This window comes from Sapajus apella, unplaced genomic scaffold, assembly GCF_009761245.1.
Source record: "Sapajus apella isolate SASKATOON/1434 unplaced genomic scaffold, GSC_monkey_1.0 scaffold19, whole genome shotgun sequence".
NCBI classification, from domain to species: Eukaryota; Metazoa; Chordata; class Mammalia; order Primates; family Cebidae; genus Sapajus; species Sapajus apella.
In genome coordinates, this window is record NW_022436959.1 from 8,727,840 (window position 1) to 8,753,202 (window position 25,363).

General features: G+C 42.9%; 1 protein-coding gene across 6 annotated transcripts in view; it reads right to left on the reverse strand.

Moving 5' to 3' along the window:
- Window positions 1–25,363, reverse strand: part of CREB5 (cAMP responsive element binding protein 5) — a 420,024-nt gene that overhangs the window by 237,636 nt on the left and 157,025 nt on the right. For all 6 annotated transcript variants that reach the window (XR_004271511.1, XM_032286910.1, XM_032286908.1 and 3 more), the window contains one exon: window positions 14,534–14,706. Coding sequence is in view for 5 of the 6 variants with exons in the window: in XM_032286910.1 (XP_032142801.1) it covers window positions 14,534–14,706 (173 nt within the window). In the remaining variant the exon portion in view is untranslated. The remainder of the gene's footprint in view (window positions 1–14,533; window positions 14,707–25,363) is intronic.

Below are 25,363 nucleotides of genomic sequence, written 5' to 3' on the forward strand. Positions count from 1 at the left end.
TCTGCTATACTTCAATAAATCGAGACTCAGCCGGGCGCGGTGGCTCACGCATGTAATCCCAGCACTTTGGGAGGCCAAGGCAGGCAGATCACGAGGTTGGGAGGTTGAGGCCATCCTGGCTAACATGGTGAAAACCCATCTCTACTAAAAATAAAAAAAAATTAGCTGGGTGTTGTGTTGGGCGCCTGGAGTCCCACATACTCGGGAGGCTGAGGCAGGAGAATTGCTTGGACCCGGGAGGTGGAGGTTGCAGTAAGCCGAGATCATACCATTGCTCTCCAGCCTGGGCGATAGAGTGAGATTTCATCTCAAAGAAAAAAAAAAAAAAAGGGGATGGAGTGATAAATTTTTTTTTTTAATCACGATTCCATTGGCAAAGCAGATAGGTCCATAATTACATGGAGACACATGTATTTGTTTTCTAGGGCTGTAGTCACAAATTATCACAAACTAGGTGGTTTAAAAGCCACAGAAATGTATTTTTTTTTCACAGTTCTGGAGGTTAGACGTCTGAAATCAAGGTGTCAGCAGGAGGGGCTTTTTCACAGGGCTCTGAAGGAAAGCTGCTCCATGCCTGGCTCCTGACTTCTGGTGGTGGATGGCAGTCCCTGGCATTCTTTGGCTTATAGCTCCATCCCTCCAATATTTTTGACTCTGCAAACACATCGCGCTCTCCCTGTGTGTCTCAGTCCCTGTGTCTCCACATGGACTTATTATAAAGACAACAATCCTTGTTTTTAGGACTCACCCAAATCCTCCATGATGTCGTCTTAACCTGACTGCAGACCCTATTTCCAAATCAGGTCCCATCCACAGGGGCCAGGGGCTAGGACTTCAACACATATTTCTGAGGGGACACAATTCAGCTCATGACAATACACATGCAATAATTAAAGAGGGCAGCAACGGGGACTTGCCAGTGAGATGAGGACAGACTGAGCCTCTGAAGGAGGAAGAAGTAAAGGACTGTTCCAGGGGCCAGGCACTGAGAAGGAGGCCTCAGGAAGTCGTCATTACGTCCCATGAGGTTTTCCCAGAGACAGAGTTCAGGCTTGACCGTGGTAGAGGTGAAATTGCGAAGAAAGAGGAAAAAATGATAGTGAAATCCTGGCGGACTAAACTGAAATGTAGAGTGGAGGTGTGCAGGTGGAGGGTGGAGGCTGAAGCACAGGCGCTCTGCCCATGAGTGCTGCCTCTTTGCTCCTCTTGGGGCTCAGTGCCGTGGGCACCTCCTTGCAATCACATGTGAGTGCACCCTACCCAAAAGGGTACACTGAAATGATACAACTTCCTTTGTTGTCGTTGTTCAACCCTTTCCTGAGAGATTAAAATGGACAGATCCCCATGAAGTCTCTATATTTCCCTTCTGATTATTTTCTTCCCTCATATCCAATTGCTAAAAGTTCTTTCATGTTTTATTCTCCCCCCAGTCACTTCGGAAGCCACAGCTTGCCTCTCCAAGCTCACCCACTTCCCATGATGATGAGGGCATCACTGGTTCTGGAAACTGATCTTCAAGATGGTACCTGCTTAATCATACCCAAGAATTCACTTTTCTTCTTGTTTGTGGTATGTAGACAGAAAAGTATCTTCCAATTTTGTAGTTTTCAAACTACGTTCTTGCTGTAGAACCCTTTGTTCAAAGAAATGCTGATGCAGAAGCCCAACTAAGTTCACAAATGTGAAGCTGCTGTGGTAGAAAGCATACCTGGGTGATGGGGAGCCCTGCCCACCACGCCCTTCATCCTTGGCAGCCCCTGAGCAGGCTCTGTTGGGCCCAGGTTAGTGCATTCGAGGTGCCCATATTTTAATAGTTCATCTTTATGTTCTGGTACCTAGATTTCACATTACAATGTTCTGGGATCTGCATGCTCTTTAAAAAAGTCAGTTACCTTGTTTTTCAAGGAAAAATCTCTGTGCAACTGACAAAACAAGTTTCCCAAGAATTGCCATATGTCAGCCTGTGTTCTGCCCTCTTCTCCCTTGGGGTCTGCCATCTAACTTTCCTCCAGGCTCTGATGCTATCCAGTTCTGTTTGGATGCCCCTCTAAAACTCACCACACACCTAATTTCAGTACAATTAACAAAACTTTCAAGCTCTTTTCATTTCTTGACTGGAGATAAGGACTGAAAATTAAGTCAATGAGGAGAGAAGACAGTGTTTACTAGAAGAAAAATGAGACCCACCACCACAAAAACTGATGTAACAGTTAGACTTTGGAAAATTCCCAGCCTTCCAGAGAAATCCATCATGGAAATATGAAGGATCAAATGCTTTTCATGGAAACACCTTGAAAACAAGCACTTCCTATCATTAAGACTGAAAAGGAGCTGGTGCAACAGGGTCTTTGATGTAAAAGTTAACAATGGAACTTACACAAACAATATACTGCTGTGACTTTATAAAAATGTGGTTCCCTGTGAAGGCTACCGTTGAGAATGAACAAATTAAAGTCCTGTCTTTATTAAGCTCCTGGCTGATGGAGGGCCATTTCCCTTGGCCTTTCTCTACCCCTAAATTCCAAGAACAAATGAAAAATGAAAAAGCAGCAACTCTACACCCCCATGAAATTTTACCTAAGGAAAGGCTTTAATACTACTGAGAAAGTGCTGGATTTCTGTTTCTTTATGGCACATTTTGTCATCTTTTATAAAAACCCAGACAGGAATGCTCCTTTGTAATATTTTCCCAGTAAACAGTTTTTCTATATATAATACCCAGGACCACAAATCCTCGGAAATCACTGCAGTGCAACTTTCATTTACTTCTTATTCGTACAGGGGCGTTCACCCAAAGAACCTTTTTTTTGCAGAGGATAATAGCAAAATAAGTATCTTCCCGTGCCTAGAATGGGAGAGGAGGTTCTTCTTGCTCATCCCATCCTGGCACCACATCTGTGACAAGGTGTGCACCAAGTCACCTGCATTCTTGACAGGTGGACAGGACATGATTACACAGATGTGGCACCTCCCTTGATTCTAGCCAGGTCACCCAGGTCTTCCTTGCCCTGTCTAAGAATCACAGTTGGCTTTGCGATGCTTGACAGATTGTTTGGCGGCCTGTGGAGATGAAGCTGAAATTCACTCCACTGTGCTGGGCCTGACATGGTAACTGGAAGCTGTTGGGTGTTTTCTTCTGATTCAGCCTTTTTTTAGGAAGCTCTTGAGGGGTCCGATTCAGCCACTTGAGCTACAGTCAGCCACTATGGGAGGAAGATGTAAAGGGGAGGAGAGACACACCCGCACTTGAGGGCAGGTGTGATTCTCTCTAAGCACCCACAGGCCTCTGCCTGTGACTGTGGTACAGGCCTTGGCAAGGAACCAACCAAGTCTGCGGGAAAAGTAACGTCTGGAAGAATGTCTTGTCATGTTCTTTACTCTTTAATGGCTTGGTGAGCCTTTCGCCAGGGACAGCTTCTATTGTGAACACTCCACTGGTTAAAAACCCCTGGCCACACTTTCTCTGAGATCCCTAGAGAGGGCTGGAGGAATATTCTGGAACAGTTATTTCAAAATGATACAGCAAAGGAAAGAAGAAGAAATACAGAATCTGGAATCTGGGGTTTGTGTGCAAGAAAGCTAATCACATTGGGAAAAAAATAAAGTTCAAGTTGTCACTGCCCTGCCTCCTAAATAGCCTTGCTGCTTTTTGGCTGGGGGTTTCCTCATTCTCCTGCACTTTGTCTCTCAGACTATTTTGAACCTAGCCTCTAGCAGAAGACCCATCCTGCCATTTATTTTTCTATTTTTAATTAGAGGAACACAGTATCATGAAAAATATTAACTTTCATCTCCAGACTTGAGAAAAGATTAGAATTCAGACCTCAATCAAAAAAAGCTTCCTAAGTGCCGGCACTCATTCACGCTGGTTTTGTATCTAATGCACATTTCATTCAATCTGAAGCTCAATGGGTATGAAACCCAATGAAGTGAACCAAGAGAAGGACGTCGTCCAGGCATGTTGAAGCACTTGTGGGTGACTGTTCAGGCCTTTGTGTTCTGTGGCTCCTGTGAGAAGCCTCTGTCTCAGGCAAGCTCCAAACTGCCAAGTCAACCAAGCAAATAATAATTATTCCTAATGGCAATAATAATTATGGAATGCAGTGGCCCCAGTATAACGCTGGTTGTCTGTGGCTTCAGGTGGGGAAGCCAAAGTTTCACACACTCTTTCTACAAAAATCTCTTTCTGTGACGCGCGCACATGCACACACACACACACACGCACGCACGCACGCACGCACACACTTGCCAAATGGGATTTCAACATACTCACTCCTCTGGTTCTCCAAAGTGCCTGACTACAGAGCTGTGTTAAGTAAGTAGCAGTTATCCACACAGTGTGTGCATATGGTGGGGGGATTGGAACATACCTAGTAATTGACACCACACATCCGATCACACGCACACCTCTCATTTTCCTTTTAGTTATAAGTCTTTAACTTTCTCTGATTCCAGACTTTTTCATCAGATTTTTGTTTGAATGTACCTGGTCTGTAAAATTCTTCAGTCACCTCTAACAATATGAAGTTTAGTTGGATTATTTTAAATTAATTCTTTCACTGTTTTAGAAAGTCTGTGATTTGGAATATGCATCTATAGGTTGCATTTTGTTTAGTTTTGGCATTAAAAATATACATGGACTCAACATGGGGCTTGGGAAAGACTTTAGAATTAGACTGGTTTCACTGAGTTTGCAGGTTCATCCAACAGGTTTTCATTCCGTAACCCGAACAATACTGGAATGGAATCCACTTCTACTCCATTTACCTTTTCCTTAATCTACCACTGTACTGCCTATCTCTTTAAATATGCAATTTGAGCATGACTTTTAAGAGAAAATGAGATGACGTGACATGCTAAGCAGAGATCCCTGAGAGTCTGTCAAATGCTTAGCCTCCTGCCCCTATAGATTCTAAGAATGTCGTTGCTCATCTGACAAGTGTCCCGTGGCTCGGTGATTTGAGGATGGGTATTTGCTCTTCCAGGTTTCAGTGATCATTATGATCATTCAGGCAGAAAATGTTCATGTGTTCCATAGACTAAAAATAATATACTGGAGGTCAGCTGTAAAGTGCTGTGTGTTTGGCTTGTGAATGACCATCACTGGACCAAGATATGATGGGTATGTGGTTATTCAGGAAGTCATTTCTAGCATTTCAAAGATGTCTGGGGCCATCTGTTCTCTGCAAAGGTCTGTGACCCTGCAAAAGCAAACCAAGCACATTCCATCATGTCACTACCCAATGCTCACAAGGGTCCTATCATTTTACAGACTTTACTGGCCTAATCATCAGCCAAAATGCACTTTGCCAAAGGGGGGAAAACTATAAAACTCCAAATTCCTTTAAATGTGTCTGGTACCATTAAGAATGTTTATTACTCTACAGGAACTTTTAGTTGATATTTGCCAAAAGCACAACATACCTGGCAAATGGATTACTAGACTGCCTGCTATATGCGAATGTATGTGTTTTGTAGAATTCTTCTGCGGCAATCTACGTCAGCCAAGTAGTGTTGCTGCAGGGTGCGAGCCATGGTAAGGAAACACACTTGTTCCTAAGAGCTTGCTTCAAAATTATTGGAAATTTGAGCTAGGAGAAGGCATTTATTAGACAACCTAGTTTCATTCTTTCTTTTTATATATAAGATGGAAAAGTCAGGCCCCCAGCAAGGTAGAGAAGCCTGTTCAAACTCCAGATCTCATGCATGGTACAGTCAGAGCCACCAGCCTTGGCTTTCCATCCCTAGAGCAATGATGTCGCACTGCCTCATGAAATAGGATTCCATCTGTATATAGCAGAATCTTAATATCAAGGATTCCCTTTACATTCAAAATTCGAGACCAAATTGGATGTTTATGTGTTAGTCTCATTCAATCAAAATGCTAATGGTGTTTATATAATCTTTAAATCCCCATTAGAAAGGATATGAAAGACGATTATGGAGAAAATTTATTTGGTGTAATACAAATGAAAAATACATAGTAGAGAGCCTGTGGAATGAGCTATCTTTTGAATCTCAAAGTATCTGATTACATGAATATATCATACACACAAAGGGCACCAGAGGCTATCTCTAAATTTCTAGATTAACAATTCTCTTTTAATTCAGAATCCATCAAACAGTTTGGACAAGAGTTATTTACATTTGATGAGATATATAGTATTATAGATTATGAAAGCTCTAAATATCTGAAATGTCCACTGGGACACTGCCCTGTTACTTGGACATGCTCAAACTTCAAAAAAGCCAAGTGTGCTTCCAGTTCCTAAGTACCAGCTCTGAGTTACCAGGTTCAAGTCAAGTTTCTCCTAATACACTCAGTTTGCACAGGGCACTAATCATTTCCCCATGTCAATACTCTTTTTGGTATTCTTCAATAAACAGTTATACTCAGTCATGGGACTCTCTCTAAACACCGCAAGCCATGTGAACCTGCTAGGTTTTCATTCTTGCTTCTTGATTTGTGAACAGGAAATACTGAGCCAATCTTGATGTAGAAACTATAACATATACAGAAAAGAGCAGGTAATTTTTGCAGTTTGCATTATAGGAGACTATATACTCTCAATCCCAAATATTCACTTATATGGTGCCTTATCCAAGGCTTACGCAGAGGAAGACACCAACCAGTGATATGAGATAAAGCTTTGCTTCAGGTCTTCCACAAAATAATTCCCCAAATAATAATAATTCCAGCATATAAGGCAGTAGACTGCATTTTCCCATAGGACTGTGTCTGGCAAAATCATCATCCAGATCTCTTGCATTGGACTTCTTTTACACTGTTTACTATTTTAGGTGTTTTTCTAGTCAAGCCTCCAAAACTAAGCCACTGTTAGCAAAGTGAGAATAAAAGAAAAATTTCCTGGTAAGATTACTTCAAGGGAGAAAACTATACCTGGTCATGCACGTCGCACTGAGCACCTGAAGAAGTTACTTTACTCAGCAGTTTATAACTTTAAATTAGTTGTGAGATTATCAACATATTATTGCTGAAAAGAACTTTGAGAATGTTCTAGTGGTACCTCCCAGTTTACAGGTAAGAAAAGTTAAACTTGGGCAAATTAAGTTTCTTGGGAACTGTGGGATAGTGTGTGGAGTAGGTGGTCCGGATTCGAGTTCTGGCTCTGGCCATTGTCACTATGACATGGGGCAGGTCACTTAACCTCTGAACCTTACTTTACTCAACTGCAAAGTGGTTGTACTAATTCCCAGGTAACAGAATTATGCATGTTAAACTAGTAGAGATGTGCCTTGTAACCAACACTTGACAAAGAGAAGAGGTTTCTGTTATTTACCTAAGAGTTAAGCCTAGAAGTCAAGTCTCTCTAACTTCATATGTTAGGACCCCTAACTTGTACTGCCTTTTACTGCCTTCTCTTCCCAAAACCTCTTCTGTCCTCACTCTCTGGGATAGGTGAACCTATCTAGGAGGTCAGATAATCTAGAGCTTCTGCCAGACTTGGCTCCTGAAGGAAAACAAACCAAAAGAGAGAATAAATTTGAGACAGAAAGAAGCAGGGAATGAGAATTTTGGAGCTGAGACTGACTCAATTAATTGGCTAACCCCTTTATATGTAGGTGAGGGAAACCAGGCCTAGGGAAGCTGAGCGCTTGGCCAAGGCTGGAAACCTTTTAAATGGCAGAGCATGAATGTCTAAAATCCGTGACCTCTGAACCCATGACAATGCTGTTCCTTGACTCCACTCTGACCTGACATGGTTTTGCTCCGAGCAAGCTCTTGTCTGCCAGGCATATCTTTTCAATATGCTGCACAAAAGAACAAGTGTCTAGATTTACTCTAAGCACAGAAAGGATGATCCCAGGCTAGCTGCTGTAGAAGCAGTCCCTTACTAGTGCCTGTCTTTTCCAAAAATAGAAGACAGGAAATGCACACCAAGACACTTAGAGAGAAACTTCAGGAACTCTGAGATTCTGCCAGGTTCTGTGTGGAAGATCCAGAAATGAAGTCTTCCTCCAAGAGGAGCTCATGGGCAAAGTCACCTGTCCCCTCAGGAACTGCGACAAATCTGGAAGCTGAACTGCATCTGGGCAGGGAATAGAGGTCTCCCTGCAACGAAGAAGCCAAATATAGAGCAACCAAATGTTGGAGACAGGGCCGTTCACTTTTCTGAGATGCTCTGGTTTTCTTACGCATGAGGGGATGAAGTGTTTGACACTGTAACCAGATAGACTGAGCAATGGCTAACTCCTGTGCATAGAGGATTCTCCCAGTCTCAGGCATGCTCATGGGTCTCCCACGGCACTGGTATTGCCAAGTTCAGGAGCATGGGAAAATGTGCTTTTGAGTCCCATAGACTCATATTCAAAACTCTGTTTATGTCACTGGCTGGGTGATTTTGGACAAGTTACTTTCTTTCTTGGAGCAATAATATTGGGATAAATAAGAGCCACCTCTCTGAGCTATTGAAACATTACAGGAAATAACATGCAAAGCTAGCTCAGTGCCTGGCACATAATAGATAGTGAATACATATTAGCTTCCTTCCTCTTCTTCTGTGTCAGTATCAAGGTCCTTTCTAACAAAGGGCTTGAGCCATCGCGGGGTTACCTCTGATTTTCTCTCCCAAGTAGAGTGGCCTTGCTGTGTTCCAGATGGGAAGCTGAGACAACACTAGGACACAATGCTTGCCTGAGGACTCACAGGCAAGAACCAGATTCGGAGATGAGAGCTGGGGTATTTTTCTGCCCCTTGGAATACCCAGCCATGTGCTCCCATGTTCTGGCTTTACCCCCTTCATCTGACCACAATACCATGTGGTGTTACAACTTTTGAATGTTAAGAAACATTATATTTCCTCAAGTATCAGTACTTAATGTTTCGTTCCACACATAAAACCCTGTGAGTGGAAGGCGGCTGGCCCCCTTGTCAGAGGTAATTTCTCAAGGCTCGGCATGGGATTTAACGGGAGCCATATGGTTAAGTCTGTCAACCCTCCCAGAAAGCATCCCCCGGAAGGGCCCTTGTAAATGTTCTTGGGGCTGTGAAAGATCCAGCAACTTTCCAATAGTAAAGCTATGTTCATAGCTGTGATATTCAGCAAAACACAAAGCAGGAAATAATGGCTTCTGGTCTGCATTACTCAAAGGGGCTTCAAGTTGTCCTGGCTAAGGGCTGAGAACTAGTGACAAGCCGGGGACCTGCTGCCCTGCTGCCTCCAACAGGAAGGAGGCTGGCCTGAATGTCCGCCTCATGAGCCCATGGTAGATGGTGACAGTCTTACTCATGTTCCGTTTCATTCAAGGAGCTTTAGAAAATGCTTAAAAATGGATTCATACACGTATGCGTTGACAGGGCAAACACATTCGTAACCTGTAAGCTGCTTTGTTATTTAGGTCTTCTTTAAACCATGACCTTTGGCGATGTTATCATTTACCAACTCTACTGTTCTTTCTCCCACCCCCTGCAACAATGACAGAAACCCTTCAAATCTATTAACATTCCCATCTCGACGGGACACTGGGCAGGATTGTTAACTCATAGCAAAGGCACACGACTCTCCCCAATAGAAAAAGCAGGGTTGCTTCTGCCACCAACAAGTTTTGAGATGTAATCAGCTTTTCTTTTCATTGTCATTTTTCTTTGGTTGCTTGTTTTCCTTGGTTATATCCATTGAACTACATCTAATATTCTGCATGACACATAGTGTCTGGGATTGCAAAGACAAAAGGGATCAAAGGGCATGGAAAAGGTGAGAGGAGGTACAATTTACGGTGAGTCTTGGCACCTTTTTATCTTTACATAAAACAAGATTTCTTCTATGATATTTTATATAAATTTCTTGCTAAGTTTTACATCTCTATTGCCTAGCTACAGCCCTATGCAAATAGGGTTTATAACCAAACGCGGAAGCTACACCTCATGTGGAGCTGTATGTTCCAAGATTAAAATTGGTGTAAAATTAGGGAGAGTATTTTTTATATAAATGTCTTCATATATGCATTCTGCCGAACATATTCCCAAGTTTCCTGATACAGCTGGCCAATCCATTCTCTTAACCAGAATACTCCCCATTTGTATATCCTGATGTTAGATATTTGGCCAGCGCCTACAAAGAAGTAAAGGGTAAGGAAAAAATGTGTAGAATAGTTTGGCAGTGTCTCCCATAACCTGTCAGGACTCTGTACTCATATCCATTGTAGAACTCCAAATTCCATATTATCTTCATTGCTCTCCTGAAGAATTACTGAGTGTCAATTATCTACTATCACTTATCCCATAAGGAAGAATTGACTTAGTTAAGAAAGCTGGGATCTATTAAGATTATAGCCACCTACTCAACTGATTATTGATTCCTACAAAAATGTCTTAGAGGATAAGAAACTGAGAGACACACAGAGCAAGTGAACTTCCAAAAGCGCTACCTACTCATCCACCATTTTCCCATGCTTTGCTGACTTGATCCTGAATTAATGAGCCTGTTACATGATAGCTAATAAAATGACTAGAGGAGAGATACGGTTTGGATTAGGCCGCATATTTGGTTCAAGGCAGAATCGATTTTATCTCTATTTAACACATGCTTGTTTTCTGTCTCACTTGTCTTCCCCACAGCTCCCCCTTTTTTCCATCTGGGAAACTTATCTCTGAAAATGCTACCATCAATCAGCCAAAGACACTCTTCCCGACAGAGCGTCTGCCAGTTTGACTTAGCACAAGTAGTCACTAGTTTGGGGATGCCTCCCACTCTCCCTATAGCTCTGGGTTTTCTAGCCTGCTCAACCACACAAGAGCAATTTGAGATATTTATATTTACCTCTGGTTTCTATTGAGGTAATGGCACTACTTTCACAGAACTGGGCATCGGGTATGGTACGGGTCGCTATGCTGTGGAATGGAAGTTGCACATGTTGTTTGTCTAATGTTCCTTTGAACATTACTGCTTTGGATTTTTGCATTTGCACTAATTTGGGTCTGGTTTGGCTCCGTGCCTCTTCCAAAAGCATGAAAATCAAATGCTTACAGGGATGCCTACCCTTTGTCCCCAAATCCCCGTGATAACTGGCACCACTCACATTTTCAAGTCGATAGCTCTCTCAATACCTTCAAGCCTCGAAGCTTAAATTTTGCAGTGCGAGAAGAGGGAGACAGAGAAGATCGAGAACATGGGACTGTCTGCCAAGCACTGCTAGAAGGGAAGGGAAGAGGGGGAGCAGGAGCCAGGCGGGCCCCTCTCCCACAAAGTCTCAGCCGTGAACACACCCGCTGGCTGTAGCACAAGAGCGCTGTGCGTGGGCACAGGTGGGTCCCAGCCTTTCTGGCTGGATGCAGCTTAAGCGCTGAGCCTGAATGAAGACTTTCATTGCTGTTTGCTGTTTTTGTTGGCCAGTAGCCATGGCAAACATTTGCAGGTGGCTTGGCCAGATTTTGACACTTAAATATTTGAGGTTGTGATAAAAATCAGAATATTACTACAATATGGTTCTGTGCAGCCTCAAAAAAAAAAAAGTAGAAAAAAAAGAAAAAAAGCTATCTGCAATTTCAAATGCTCATTTAAAGACACAGTCTCCAGAGGGAACTCATGTTTTCAAATAAGTACTCATTTCCTCTTTCCTGAGAGAAATAAAAGAGTCAACCATCCCCAAATGTTACCACCTAGAGTTCCATACTGAATCTACTGGTGAGATGGGTTGGGTTATTTCTTGCTGAGTCTCCAGAATCATCCGGGCAAAGTTTTTGGATGGAGAAAAATGGAAATGACAAGATGTGTGGGTTTGAATCAACAGGGCAAACACACCAGGGAGGAATCTCAAGAAAAGAAATTGCCTCCATCAGGCTTGGCAATGAGATAGCGTCCTAAAAGTGACAATTATCTCCTAGGACACACCAGGAGTGACACACAACACCCTAGGCTGGAGAACAAAGGGGAAGATGGAGTGTGTCCAAAAGGCATCTATTTTAGAGAAACACCCACCTCCATCCAGGCATGGTGACACAGCCTACAAATGTAACCCAAATGTACAGTCCTGGGCCAGCTGGGTAAATTATTGACATAGTCGCACTCATCTTAAACTTTAGTGCTAGCCCTTAAAAGATTGTTTCATAAAGACCAGCTTTGTGCTAACAATGGCTGAATACTAAGGGACTACCAAAGGGGAGTTGGGGGGGGGGGGGGGGGGGGGAGGCAGGCAGGAGAACTCCAGGGGGGAAGGAATGCTGTAAAACTGCTAGTAAACTCTAGCACATTTTATGTTTTTTCCCCTTGAAAGAAAAATAAAATAATTATAATTAGCTGGCCTCACTGTGAATTGTCTGCTGAAAGCCAAGCCACTTGAGAGAAATCCCTGGAGATTTAGATGCTGTCTTTAATGAATCCACCCCACCCTCTTAGCATACTATGGGTTCTTGATTTAGATAATGGCAACATTTGCTCTCAAGGTCATTTGAGAAGAAAGGAAATCTTTAGCAGAGACGCTTGCCAACCTAGCATTGGCTTCTTTCAACAAAGTCAAGCATTCGAAGGGCCAGGTTAATGTTCTGTTTCTTGAACAGAAAACCAAGCACACCCACAGCAAACTCACAAGGTGGTCATTACTCATAACTCTCGTTTCTTAAGGTGGGTCTTTATGTGTCACAGCCCATGCTGGTAAGTTGAAAATGTGAGACAAGGTGCCCCTTCTGGAGCATCCTAGGGAGGAATAAGTGTTATTCCCTATTAGGAATAAGGAATAAGGAATAACATATGCCAGTGTTCCCTGAGGGTCTGGAATTCTTTTTTTTTTTTTTTTTTTTTTTTTTTGAGATGGAGTCTCGATCTGTCGCCAGGCTGGAATGCAGTGTCTCGATCTCAGCTCTCTGCAACCTCCGCCTCCTAGGTTCAAGCTGTTCTCCTGCCTCAGCCTCAGGAGTAGCTGGGATTACAGGCACTTGCCACCACACCTGGCTAACTTTTGTATCTTTAGTAGAGACGGAGTTTCACCACGTTGGCCAGGATGGTCTTGATCTCCTGACCTCGCGATCCACCCACCTTGACCTCCCAAAGTGCTGGGACTACAGGCATGAGCCACCGCATCCAGTCCAAGGATCTGGAATTCTTCTAACACCAAAAAACAAGAGGGGAAAGACATACTGACAAATTGTGGAGCAGCGTCTAATTTTTTAATGACCACATCCGATATTCGACTGAAAATTCAAACTGAATGCTGATGCACATATCAAACACAGCAAGCACCCCTTCTCACTTTAAAAAGAGAATTCTGGGAGCACAGAGCAGCCAGCTCTCTGCAGCCAGCAAGAGAAACTTATCACAGTTTTTTAGCTTAAAGTTATTACCTTTTCTTCCTAAGAACCCATGTGCTCTTAAATCTTTTATTTCATCTTTACTCTCGTGAGGTTGGAAAGAACAGTCACCATCCTCATTCTGGGGATGAGGAAGCTGGGCCAAAGTCTGTGTTTCTGAGAAGCTCCCTGGAAATGCCCCCACTGCGCATCCTCAGACCACACTCGCCATAGCGAGGGGCTAGAGCTAACGCAGGACACCCAGAAGTGAGAGCTCTTTCCATCACATGGCATGGGGCGTCGGGTTCAATAACAGGATCTTTCTACCAACTTTTCCTCATGCCTCAGTAGTGTCTATTTGCATAAATGAGAGGGAGGGGCTTTTTTTTGCTTTGTCTACTCCAGGAATCAGTACGGACCAACATAGAGAAGGGGAGGGCTGATAAGGAGGTAGCAATGAGAAGGAGGAGCAGTAAAGAATGAGCAGAGGGCAGGACGACTGTGGAAATATGGTAGTCCCCATTATCCGTAGTTTTGCTTTCTGCAATTTCAGTTAACCGTGGTCCAAAAATATTAAAAGGAAAATTCCAGAAATAAACAATTCACAAGTTTTACGTTGCTCACCATTCTGAGTAGCATGATGAAACTTCATGCGTCCCAAGCCATCCCCTCAGGATGTGAATCATCCCCCTGTCCACCATGTCCACGCTGTAGACACACCCCACCCAGTAGTCACTTAATAGCTATCTCAGTTATCAGACGGAAAAAGCATATTATACGCAGGGTTTGGTGCTATCTGCACTTTCAAGTATCCACTGGGCAGCTTTTAGCTCTCATACACAAGGAGGGGTTGCTGTACACAGGAGACACAGCAGATGAGTGTGGCAGCTCACAGGAAGGGAAGGGCACACTTGCTGGAGACAAGGCTGAGCTGGTAGAGCATTCCCTCCACCACGTCAAGCATTTGTTTGGCGCACTATACTCTGGTCTCCATAACAACCACGGGTTTTCCCACAGTCATCTTAAAGTTCACAAATCTTGTCCAAAGAAATGATGACACAGAATGATTTGCTCCTTACCCCACCCCTACAACCCAAAGTCCAGGGTCAAAACAGCTTCTACCAAGCGGAGACACCTCCCTTCTCCCATCAAGAACATGACTCTGAGCTCTAGCCAATATCACACCAGCCAAAAAACCAACCAATCTGGGCACCAGAAACCAGAAGAAAGTCCAGAAACATTTCCTGAGCTCCAGCCAGGACCCAGGGGCAGCCGAGGAGGGCTCCTTACCCGATCTGGCGGTTGGTAGAAGGTGCCTGAGTGATGACAGAGCTGGACTGGGGCGACGGCATGGCTTGCTGAATCACAACGCTGGTGTCGTGGTTGGGCAGCCGAGCGCTGCTAAGCTGGTGAGTTCCGGGCCCCGTCATGGCCCCACCAACTGCATTATGCATCGAGATATTCTGCCCAGAGAAGACACAGGGGAAAGGTCAGGAGGCGTCAATGTTTTTATTCTACTCTCAAGTTCTCAAAGGCCAAAACTGAGAATCTGGTCGTGTCAACTATAGAGAGAGTTATGGCTTCCGGCAAGCCATGGGCCCATTCATCTTGTTATAACGTACAGCTACAAAGAGATGAAAAATAACTACTCACCCTTAGCGTAAAGCACGTGAGAAAATGCCTTAAAGTTTCCTTATCACTCTGCTGCCACCCTGATGTGGGGTTTGCATCAGAGATGTTTAGTGCCTGCCTTCTCTGACTTGGAGGATGAACACCAGATTTGAAAATGATTTTTGTGGTAAGAGCATAATAGTGTGATTTCATGAATAGTCATTCTGCATCTTGCTTTGCATGACAAGCACACTGTTTTTCTTTTTTTTTTTTTAAATTTGTACTCCTATAAGAGTGGCCAATCATATGTATTTTTTAAGAAAATGACTACCATTTCAAATCATAATCTCAGGACTCAGGACACAAGCTTAACAATCTGTGGAATGAGGATGGATGACGGGAATACATGACAAGGTGTCTGAGATCCAATGATCAGAGCAAGAGTTGACACTTTCTGCCGCATTTTCATAAAATCCATCTCTCACAGTGCATGGAGTAATGGAAACACAGAACAATAATCAAGAGCCTAGTTACTTGTTCCCTGTCTTTTCCTCTGGAACATAGGATGTTTGTATTCGCAACTCTACCCTGTGGTGCCCGGACCATTGTAGACTCAGAAGATGTATATTAATAGCATTAATAAACCAGTGAAAGAACAAATGAAATGCCTGAGTCACTTACAGGTCCTAATATCATGTATTTATTTCCGATTACTTCAAATGAAGGCTTGTTTTAAATTCAAAAGTAAGTAAAATATGTAAGATAAAGCTGGTTTAAAAGATAGCTTTTCATAGAAAAGAAAGTTACTGGGACAATCAGAAAATTCACACTGAGCAGAGAGGGCTGATCAACATATTGGGACTGAAAGGCGAGAAAGAAATTTAGAACCCAGTAAAGAAAGAGAAAGTGGCATACTGTTTACGTCTGTAATGCCAGCACTTTGAGAGGCTGAGATGGGAGGATGGCTTGAAAACAGGAGTTCAAGGCTGCAGTAAGCCAGGATCACACCTCTACACTCCACATTCCAGCCTGAGGGACAGAGTAAGAACCTGTCTCTGAAAAAAGAAAGAAAAAAGAAAAAAAAGAAAAGGAAAAAAAAAAGAAGAGAGGAGAGAGGAGGGGAAGGGAGGGGAAGGGAGGGGAGGGGGAGGGGAGGAGGGGGAGGATGGGGGAGGGGAAGGGAGGGGGGGGGGGAGGGGAGGGGGAAGGGAAGGGGGAGGGGGGAGGGGAGGGAGAGAAAAAGAAAGTGCTTGGCCAAACAAAGTAAGAGCTAAGGGCAAGAAGTAAGTCTCTATAAATGGCAAGGTACAGCTCTTCAGCCTAGAAGGGTGCAGAAATTTAAGAGGTCTGTTGGACAATGGGTTGAAGATGGGAGGGGAAAAAAATGGAGTGTCACTAGCAATTTACGAAAGGAAAAATATGTATCTGTCTGCGCTTTGGTGTTAGCAAAGAAAAAATAAATGTTACCCAGGAGAACTAGAAGGAGTCCTTTGAAGTTCTTCTGCAAAGAGAAGGATTTCCTGCACTATGTGTTAAACGATGGTGATAACATGTATGGTATTTGGGGTGGCTGTGTCCATCACATTGCACCTTTCCCAGGTTTCTGATTTCTAAATCCTGACCACACAGTTTGCCAGGAGTCCAGATGGAAACTGGGCACCCGGCTTAGACTGTGAGCCTACTGTGTCATCAAGGGACCCCAAAGGCAGGAACAGACTTATATATACGCACAGGCCAAAGACTTCTCTTATACACTGGAAAGTTTTTCTGACATGGGAAATTACAGTGGTTAGGTAAAGTAAGACGAAAGGAAATGGTGATCTGCTTTGGTGGCAGTGCAGGGACATGCTTTACTTCTTTTTATAGGATCTAGAGATTTACAGAATTGGACTAAAAATGATAATGAAAATAAAGAAAATTGTGTTATTTCTTTTGAAAGTGAACCTTAACAAACTTATTTTTCTGAGTCTTAATGAGGTCAGAAACTTAAGGTATTATTTTGTACACTGTTAAGTTCAAAGACACTTAAAATTTCTCATCGTGTTCATAGTCACCTGCTCTGTCAGTAATGGTTCCAAGGCACAGAACCATTTTTGACTCCTCTTTCAGAATTACTTGCAGTGTGCTGTGTTACCAGAGGTTGCCACTGATGCTATACAATTTAATTTTTAAGATCACAATCTTTAATTCACAAAAAAGAATCTAAAAACATATAGACTCTCCTCAAATTATCCTGGATGTCTCTTTTCCATCACCCTCTTAGGTTGTCCCCAAGTTCTACAAGTTTAGCTAAGCGTCCTTCATCTCTTCCAGTCTTTCCATCCATCCTTTCTCCAACCTACGCCCAGCTGCCGTCATCTTCTATCCTTGTCTAGACGATGATCTCCTAACTGGTCTCCTTCATGCATTCTAGATATTTCCTACCCTCATCCTAACCATGCTCTGTTCCAGCATAGGCCCTTGCCCTGCCTCCACCTTCAGACCTCACAATCAATCACCATGTAGGCAAGACTTTCCTGTCCACACCCTCCCATGTGATGGCACCATGTCCTTTTCCTTTACAGTACAATGGTTTACAATGTTTTTGATTGCTTAATTGACAGCTGCTTCTCCCCTGGACTGTAAGCCCCATGAGAGAAGGAAGTAAATTCCATTTTACTCCCCATCATGACTCCATTGTCTAGCTTAGTGGCTGGTACATCCCAGTGCTCAATAACTAGTGAGTGAACGGGTGAACTATAACATTCATGGAATATTTCATACGATGAAGTATTACCTTTTTGTTCCCTGGTCAATTTTTGAGAGTGCTAATGTCCTGTCTGTTGACATTGTGATCTGCAAGTATGCAATAATGCAGTTTTAGATATTAAGATACTTGTTAAGTTATGGTTCAATTATGGGCTAGGGAAATAGAGAGGCTCAGGATTATGAAGAACACCACAAGCCTTGTATATATACAATAAAAAGTAAAACCTTGTTAAAAATATTAAAGGGGCCATTGAAGGAAGACGCTGAGAACTGAGCTTCCAATCTTAGAGCACTTTGGCTCAAGTGCTGACGACCACCATTCTTTACATCCACCGTGGAAAAAGACAAGGAAAACTGACTTATGCTGCAGCACAAAGAACAGGTTTAATTCTTCAGAGTTAAAATATGTTAAATAAGAGAAAGAAGTAAACCCGTCCCCCCAAAAAAGCTTAAGAATCTTCTCTGAGAATCACCAAAACGAATACAAATCACTCTCTAGGAATATAACCAACACTCACTCTCCTTTATCAACACTTTACTGGCATCCCTTCATCTCTGTGATCTCTACTAGAAATGGAAAAGGAAACTCTCCTATAATCTCTTCTCTACCCAATGCATAAAATCTGCAAATTCTCCAGTCTTCTTCTTCCAGACCCGAAGAATAATTTCAATACATTTTGGAAAAATAAACAACCCAGCAAAAGCATTCTCATTTCACATTAAGAGAAGGTGATTTTTTTTTCTCTAAGCATTACCTAGTAACTCAAACATGAAATTACTTTCTGAGTTCACATTGTCCCAATTATGAGTTCAAAACCTGTCTTCATCGATAAAAGAATAGCATTTTACCTCTGGATAAATTAAGTCTCCAATTTCAAAAACACAAAGAGTGACTCTATCTTGCAGAGTCATCTCTGACAGTACAGGTGGGTAGATGGGAAGCTGGTGAAACAATGTCACCAAACTAGTGGATGGAAGTCAACATGCAGGGAAGGGCCAGAGGTGTTCCTCAAAGCTCAGACTTCGGCCTTTTCTTGTTCAACCTTTTTTATCAACAGCTTGGATAAAGATGTAAAAATCATGCTTGTCAAATCTGCAGTTGACACAAAGTTGGGAGGCACAGCTAACGTTCTGGACAGCAGAGTCAGGTTTTACTGGAGCCAACTGTGTGATCTGGTCTCCAAAAATGCTAACATAAATCTAGGTTGCTTTAGGAGAAGTGAAAGGTTCAGATCTAGAGAAGTAATTATTCCACTGTAGAGTACATTGGATTGACCACATTTGGCCACCACATTTTAAGGGGGAAATTGACAAATAAGTGTGAATGAAAGCAATGAAGCCATCTAAAATGTATCACAGGAAGAACAGAGAAGAATCAGAGAACACTCAGTCTGAAGAGGAGACTTAAAGGGTCATGCTAACTGCTTTAAAATAGCTGCAAGATTACATATAACCTATGTTGTTCCAGAGGACATAATTTCTTTTTCTTTTTTTTTTTTTTTGAGATGGTGTCTCGTTCTATTGCCCAGGCTGCAGTACAGTGGCACTGTGGTCTTGGCTCACTGCAACTTCCATCTCCTGGGTTCAAGTGATTCTCCTGACTCAACCTCCCAAGTAGCTGGGACTACAAGTGTGTGCCACCATGCCAGGCTGATTTTAGTAATTTTAGTATAGACAAGGTTTCACTATGTTGGCAAGCCTGGTCTTCAACTCCTGACCTTGTGATCTACCTGCCTTGGCCTCCCAAAGTGCTGGGATGACAGGCCACTGTGCCTAGTCAGAGGGTATAATTTTAGTAATGGAATCATGATGATAAAAGTCAATAATAATTACAGTTTGGGTACCTCTATTGAAAAAGGCATGATGGTAGATGCTTTATAAACCATATCTCTAGCCTTTACAATGACCCTTAGAGGTAGGCATTACTGTCCTTATATCAAGATGAGAAAAAGAGTAAAATCCTCACCATCACCAATACCATGCCACTTACCTCTGGCCACCCTCACTCCTAATGGGGTGATACTTTCAAGGTACACATATGACGTTCCGTCAGAACAAATGTACTAACATGTAGAGATACCCGAAGACACCACAGCTGCCTGTAACATACTGATCTTCCTGGCACTGGAGTTAAGCCAGGATGAGTGGCCATTTGTCAGACATGTCACCAAAAGGATTTCTGCATCAGGAGGGAGATGGTACCAGATGACCTCCAAGGTCTTTTCTATTGCTAAGATTCTCTCATTTATGATACACTGTTCATGCTTTGGCTCAGATGTTTTCAAATGATTGGTAATGTGTAATAGTGTTGAAAATATACAGGCTTGAGAGTTAAGAGGTCTGTTCTAGTTCAGTTTGTCTACCCCTCCTTGTAACCATGTAACCTGGATGAATCATTCAACCTCGCTGGGCTCAGCAGCCTCATCATTAAAGGAGAGGGCTGGACCACATGGTCTTCATGATCTTTTCCAGCTCTGACACTCCACAGTCTTTTCCTATGTTACATTTTATGAGACACTAAATATCCAAACAGACTTTCTAGACTCTGATTCATGGACCTACAAATGTTGATTTTTCTCCATAACCATAAGCTTTTGTAGAAATGAGCCTTCCAAAAATTATAGCTTTCTGCCAAACCCCAAGGGATCACGGTTCAAGAAACGGATCTAACAAAAAGCACAATCTTCCAACCACCAAAGACGAAAGCTCCACTTTAAACAAACGATCTTCACCGAAATTTCTCCCTCTTTGATTCACATTTCTCAGCGCGTCCTTTTGAGTTCTTCCTTTCCTCAAGTATCTTGGGATGCTTTGCTCTCCATTCATTATTGTTCTGAGACAAAAGGGTGTGAATGAAATGAGAAGCAGGGGAGTAATGAGTCTTGATTGCATACTCCTGAGCTTGAGGTAGAGTGGTAATTGTCTTTCTGCATGCATGGGCTTGGAATACAAAATGCAAAACAACAATCCCATCTACATAAACATTCATCCATGTTCTTAAAAATAACTGTAATTTCAGGGTGTGGTAATAAAGGATGAAGGGAATGGACCACAACTGAAAGTGAAGGTTGAAGCATACAGGTAAAATGATGTTGATTCCCGTAAGGTCTCAGAATGTTATCTGCAAATCTATATTCCATCCAACTGCCACAGTGTGGAGACTTTATTGGCTTTTCCATAAAGAGCCAGGGTCATCTTAACTCGCATTTACAAGTTGCGTTGTGCAATCTTAGAGTTGTCTGCATCTTAATGATGCCTGGGCAGTTATGAAGACTTTCAGAAGTTCCCAGATGTAAACATCCCTGAACTGCATCCAAAAGATATGCAAGACATTCACAGAATAACAAAGGTTCTAACTCTCTGGAAGCTACTAAGCTTTCTGGAGGTATAGAAAGGAGACTAGAGAGTCCTGGTTCCCCTGTTTGGCACTCTCAGGAGCTATCTATCAGGACAGGTATTTTTTGGATCTTACCAAGAGGACAGGCTGTCCCATGACCAAGGAAATAGTGAGGTATCAGAGGAGACATGGAGTGGGGAGAGCACCAGGGACCATGCAGGCCACCTCCTCTCCCTCCTAGATTCTCTGCAGCACAGTCACACAGGCCAAGGTGGATGACACGAGGTACGAAACATCTCAGGTCACCTCTTCAGAAGGGGGAGGAGACCACAGGGGCTATGGAAACTCTAGCCTTGATATACACATTGGAATTCTGCTTTTTCACTTAAAAAATGAGCCAGGCATGGTGGCACACACCTGTGGTCCCAGCTACCTGAGAGGCTGAGGCAGAAGGATTACTTGAGCCCAGGAGGTTGAGGCTGCAGCAAGCCGTGATTGCACCACTGCACTCCAGCCTGGGCGAAAGAGTGAGACCCTGTCTTGAAGTTCATTCATTCATTCATCCATTTTGCTTTTTTCAGTTTGCTACTTATCTCTGACAAATTCTAAGAGGTACCAGAGTATAAAAGAAAAACAGAACCACTAGAATGGGCCAGACCCAGGATCAAGTTTGCATCAGCTCCATAGTGTCTGGGGCACAAAATTCAAGTTCTCTGAGCCATACCTTTCTCATCTTAAAAATGGAGATAGCCATCTAAAGGACAGGATTAGCATCAGAATCATGTGAGATGACAGATGTCCCAGCACAGTGTCTGACAACAAAAATGTACTTCTTTCCTTTTAGTAAAGTCCAGAACATGAGGCTCAAAGACAGCACGTACGGTCTGGTGGCTGCTCCCCATGACTGATGTTAATATTAATAATGGCTAACCCTGATACAGCATTACTGTATGTCAGAAAACTCATTTAACCCTTATCATCAGTCTAGAAGGTATGTATATGGTTACCAGCCCTATACAGATGAGGCATTAAGGCAAAGAGAGGTTAACTGACTTGGACAAAATCACATAGCCAATAAGGAGCAAAGCTCAGCTCCAGGCAGTTTGGCTTCAGACTCTTAACCAGGTTCATCACCACTAAGCCATACTGCTTCTATAAGTCTTGTACAAATTTGTGTGTGTGTGTGTGTGTGTGTGTGTGTGTGTGTGTGGAAAGTGACATGGCAAAAAATAAGATATGCCTGCTATTCTTACAATGGGCATTATAAATCAGTGATTAATTAATATTGGTATGTGATCTGAGAATTACACAATAGTAGATCTGGCATACCCCTAATTTGGATCAATGTCATCACCACCACCTTCACAGCTGGAAAAGCTTGGATATACACCATGAGTTCATTTCAAAATCTCTGATCCCTGACCCTTATCTAAAAGTCATGCTGCATGTGTAGGCAGCTTCCTTCTGACTTGAAGGAAGACGTTGCAGTAGGTAGAGAGGCGGCTTGCACACTGATACCATCATCAGTAGCCTCAGCCCCCTCACCCATTGCCAGAAGCAGACAACCCCCATACAGGAGGTTCTAGACTTGAGGTTGTAGGATTCTGAGCAGCAATATCTGCCCAGCTTGCTGAGGCTCCCGTCCAATCTCCAGAACTCTTTCATTCTTTCTAATACTGGGTTTGAGGCAATGGAGCCCTGAACCATCCCTGTAAGTGTTTTATAGCTATTCATTTAATCCTGTAGTAAAATACTCAAGACAGTAAATACCTTCTCAGGTGCCACCGTTGACTGTGAGAAACAGTTTCCAGGTGTCTCTCAAAGAAAGATTCTGATCCGTCCTTGTCAGTTTCTTAATGCCTGGGACTCTCCATGTTTCTATTCTCATCTCCCACATTACTACCTTGGTTGTCTTTGCTAAATATAATCATATGGGTTAAAAGGAGCGAAATGGCTCTAGTTTATTCAGGTTACTGTAATTAAGATGGAGCAAATTTCTGTGACTGATGTATCCACCAAACTCCTGAGCATCAGAAACTAGTCTCATGCCATTAAAAATGACATAACTGGCCTGGCTGGTGGCTTACGCCTGTAATCCCAGCACTTTGGGAGGCCGGGGCGGGCAGAGCACCTGAGGTCAGGAGTTCTAGACCAGCCTGGCCAACATGGTGAAACTCTGTCTCTACTAAAAAATACAAAAATTAGCCGGGTGTGGTGGTGGGTGCCTGTAGTCCCAGCTACTCAGGAGGCTGAGGCAGGGAGAATTGCTTGAACCTGGGAGGCGAAGGTTGCAGTGAGCCAAAATCACACCATAGCACTCCAGCCTGGGCAACACAGTGAGACTTCAACTCAAAAAAAAAAAAGGAAAAAAGAAAAGAAACAAAAGACAACATAACTGCACTCACTGTTCTTAGAGCAGAAAACATGCTGTGTGAAAATAATCAGTGCCTGCCTCCAAGTGGTGTGCTTAGTAGATAGCAATGGATTCAATTATTCTGCAAATAAATGAATGATGTGTGATCTTGGGCAAGCTTATGGCTTCCCTGTACTTCGGTTTTCTCAATTGTTAAATAGAGACAACTCTATCTGATACAGTTTTTGTAAAGATTAAATTAGGTAATACAAGCATAATGTTTAACACAATGTTGGACCCATTAACTGTCCAATAAATGTTAGCAGCCATTATTCTAATTATCTTTATTCTCATCATCATTACTATCAATGCTTATAGCAGATCTCTACCAGGTAGTATCAGCTAACCACTCCTTGGCCCTCCACCTTAACCCACACACATTGCTTTTAAAGATCTTAGAAGCACTGGCATATATATTATTTTTAAGGTCAGTTTTCCTTCTAGCTATCAACACTTTGATGATGAGGACAGGGTCTGATTTGCTATGATTGTACTCAGGGCCTAATACAATACCCAACACATAGATGTCTGCTGAGTGAATATATAGAACAGTACAATGAGCACTGTGGAATGAGAGAAAAGAAAATGTCAGCACTCTTCTTACTACAGTGAGCCTCCAAATTAGAGGGAATGTGAAAAGTAAGGAAGGAAAGGGATGAAAAACACATCAGTCTGAAAAATACCTTCACACACACACGCGCGCGCGCGCGCGCGCACACACACACACACACACTTTCTGTGCTTTCTGTGGAAGCACAGAAAGACGTGTTGCCGAGAGCCGATTATACCACGTTCTGAATGGCCAAGGGCTCGTCAGCAGGTCTGTGTTTTCACCTAAACTCCATCAGTAAACACATGATCTTGCTTAACTTCTCCAGTCTGTCGATTTTGTCTTCATGATTCCCACATCTGCCTTACCTTTTCTTTGCCATCCCACTGGCTTTAGAGGTCTATCACCTCCTGCCCTGATCGTACAATTGTTTCCTATTGATATAGGAGCCTGGCTCCTGGCTTCCAATCCTTTGGGTCCCTCCCAGAACACTCCAGATCCTGTTCTCCAATTAATTGATGTAATTCAGCACTTTCCTAATGCCACTCCCCAGCTCTGAAACCTGCTATATATAGCTCCCCATTATCATCAATCAAAGCTCACACTTAGCCACGCCTTCAAGACCTTATATTTCCACCCTCATCTCCTACCACTATCCCCTGTGCAAACCCTAAACTCCACCCACACTGGTCTATTCATTATACAACCCGTGACTTCAAATTTTCACCTTCATACTTTTGCCTGTACATGCCCCAAGCCTAGAATTTCCTCTCCTTCTCTCTGCCTAGCTAAATCCTATCCTCTAAGCAATAAATTTATTGATTGATTGATGACATTTTCTCAAGTACAAAATGAGGATAGTGTACCCTTCTTCCTTTGACCTGCAAAGTAAAGATACAGCGATGGTTTGAAAAGAGCTTTAGTGACATACGTATTATCTTACAACCCTGCTGTTCTCTTCTCTGACATCCTCGCATCGTTAGAATGATTCCCTTCCTCTCTCCTTTTCAGGTTCATCTTAAATATCACCTCCCCAACTAAAGGTATCCCACCTGTTTTCTTCTACTTCAGCACCCCAATCCTTTCATCTATAGTGTGTTTCACAATGTGCAATTGTTATTACCACTATTTCCAGTTCACTATGCAATAAATTCCAGGAAGAAAGGAGCCTCTCTTGTTTTCTCTTCTATTGCTAGCACCTAGCTCAGTGCCTGGCACAGAACTAAATGACTACTGGTTAGATAAATGAACTGTGATTTTTGAGGTGTTGAAATGTGTCCAAAGAACAACTGATACACAATTTCCTCTTGTCTAAGTCAGGCACGCAGTCATCTTAAGCCTGAGATCCTAATATAAAAATATAATATTGGCCGCACGGTGGCTCACGCCTGTAATCCTAGCAATTTGGGAGGCTGAGGTGGGTGGATTACCTGAGCTCAGAAGTTTGCAACCACCCTGGGC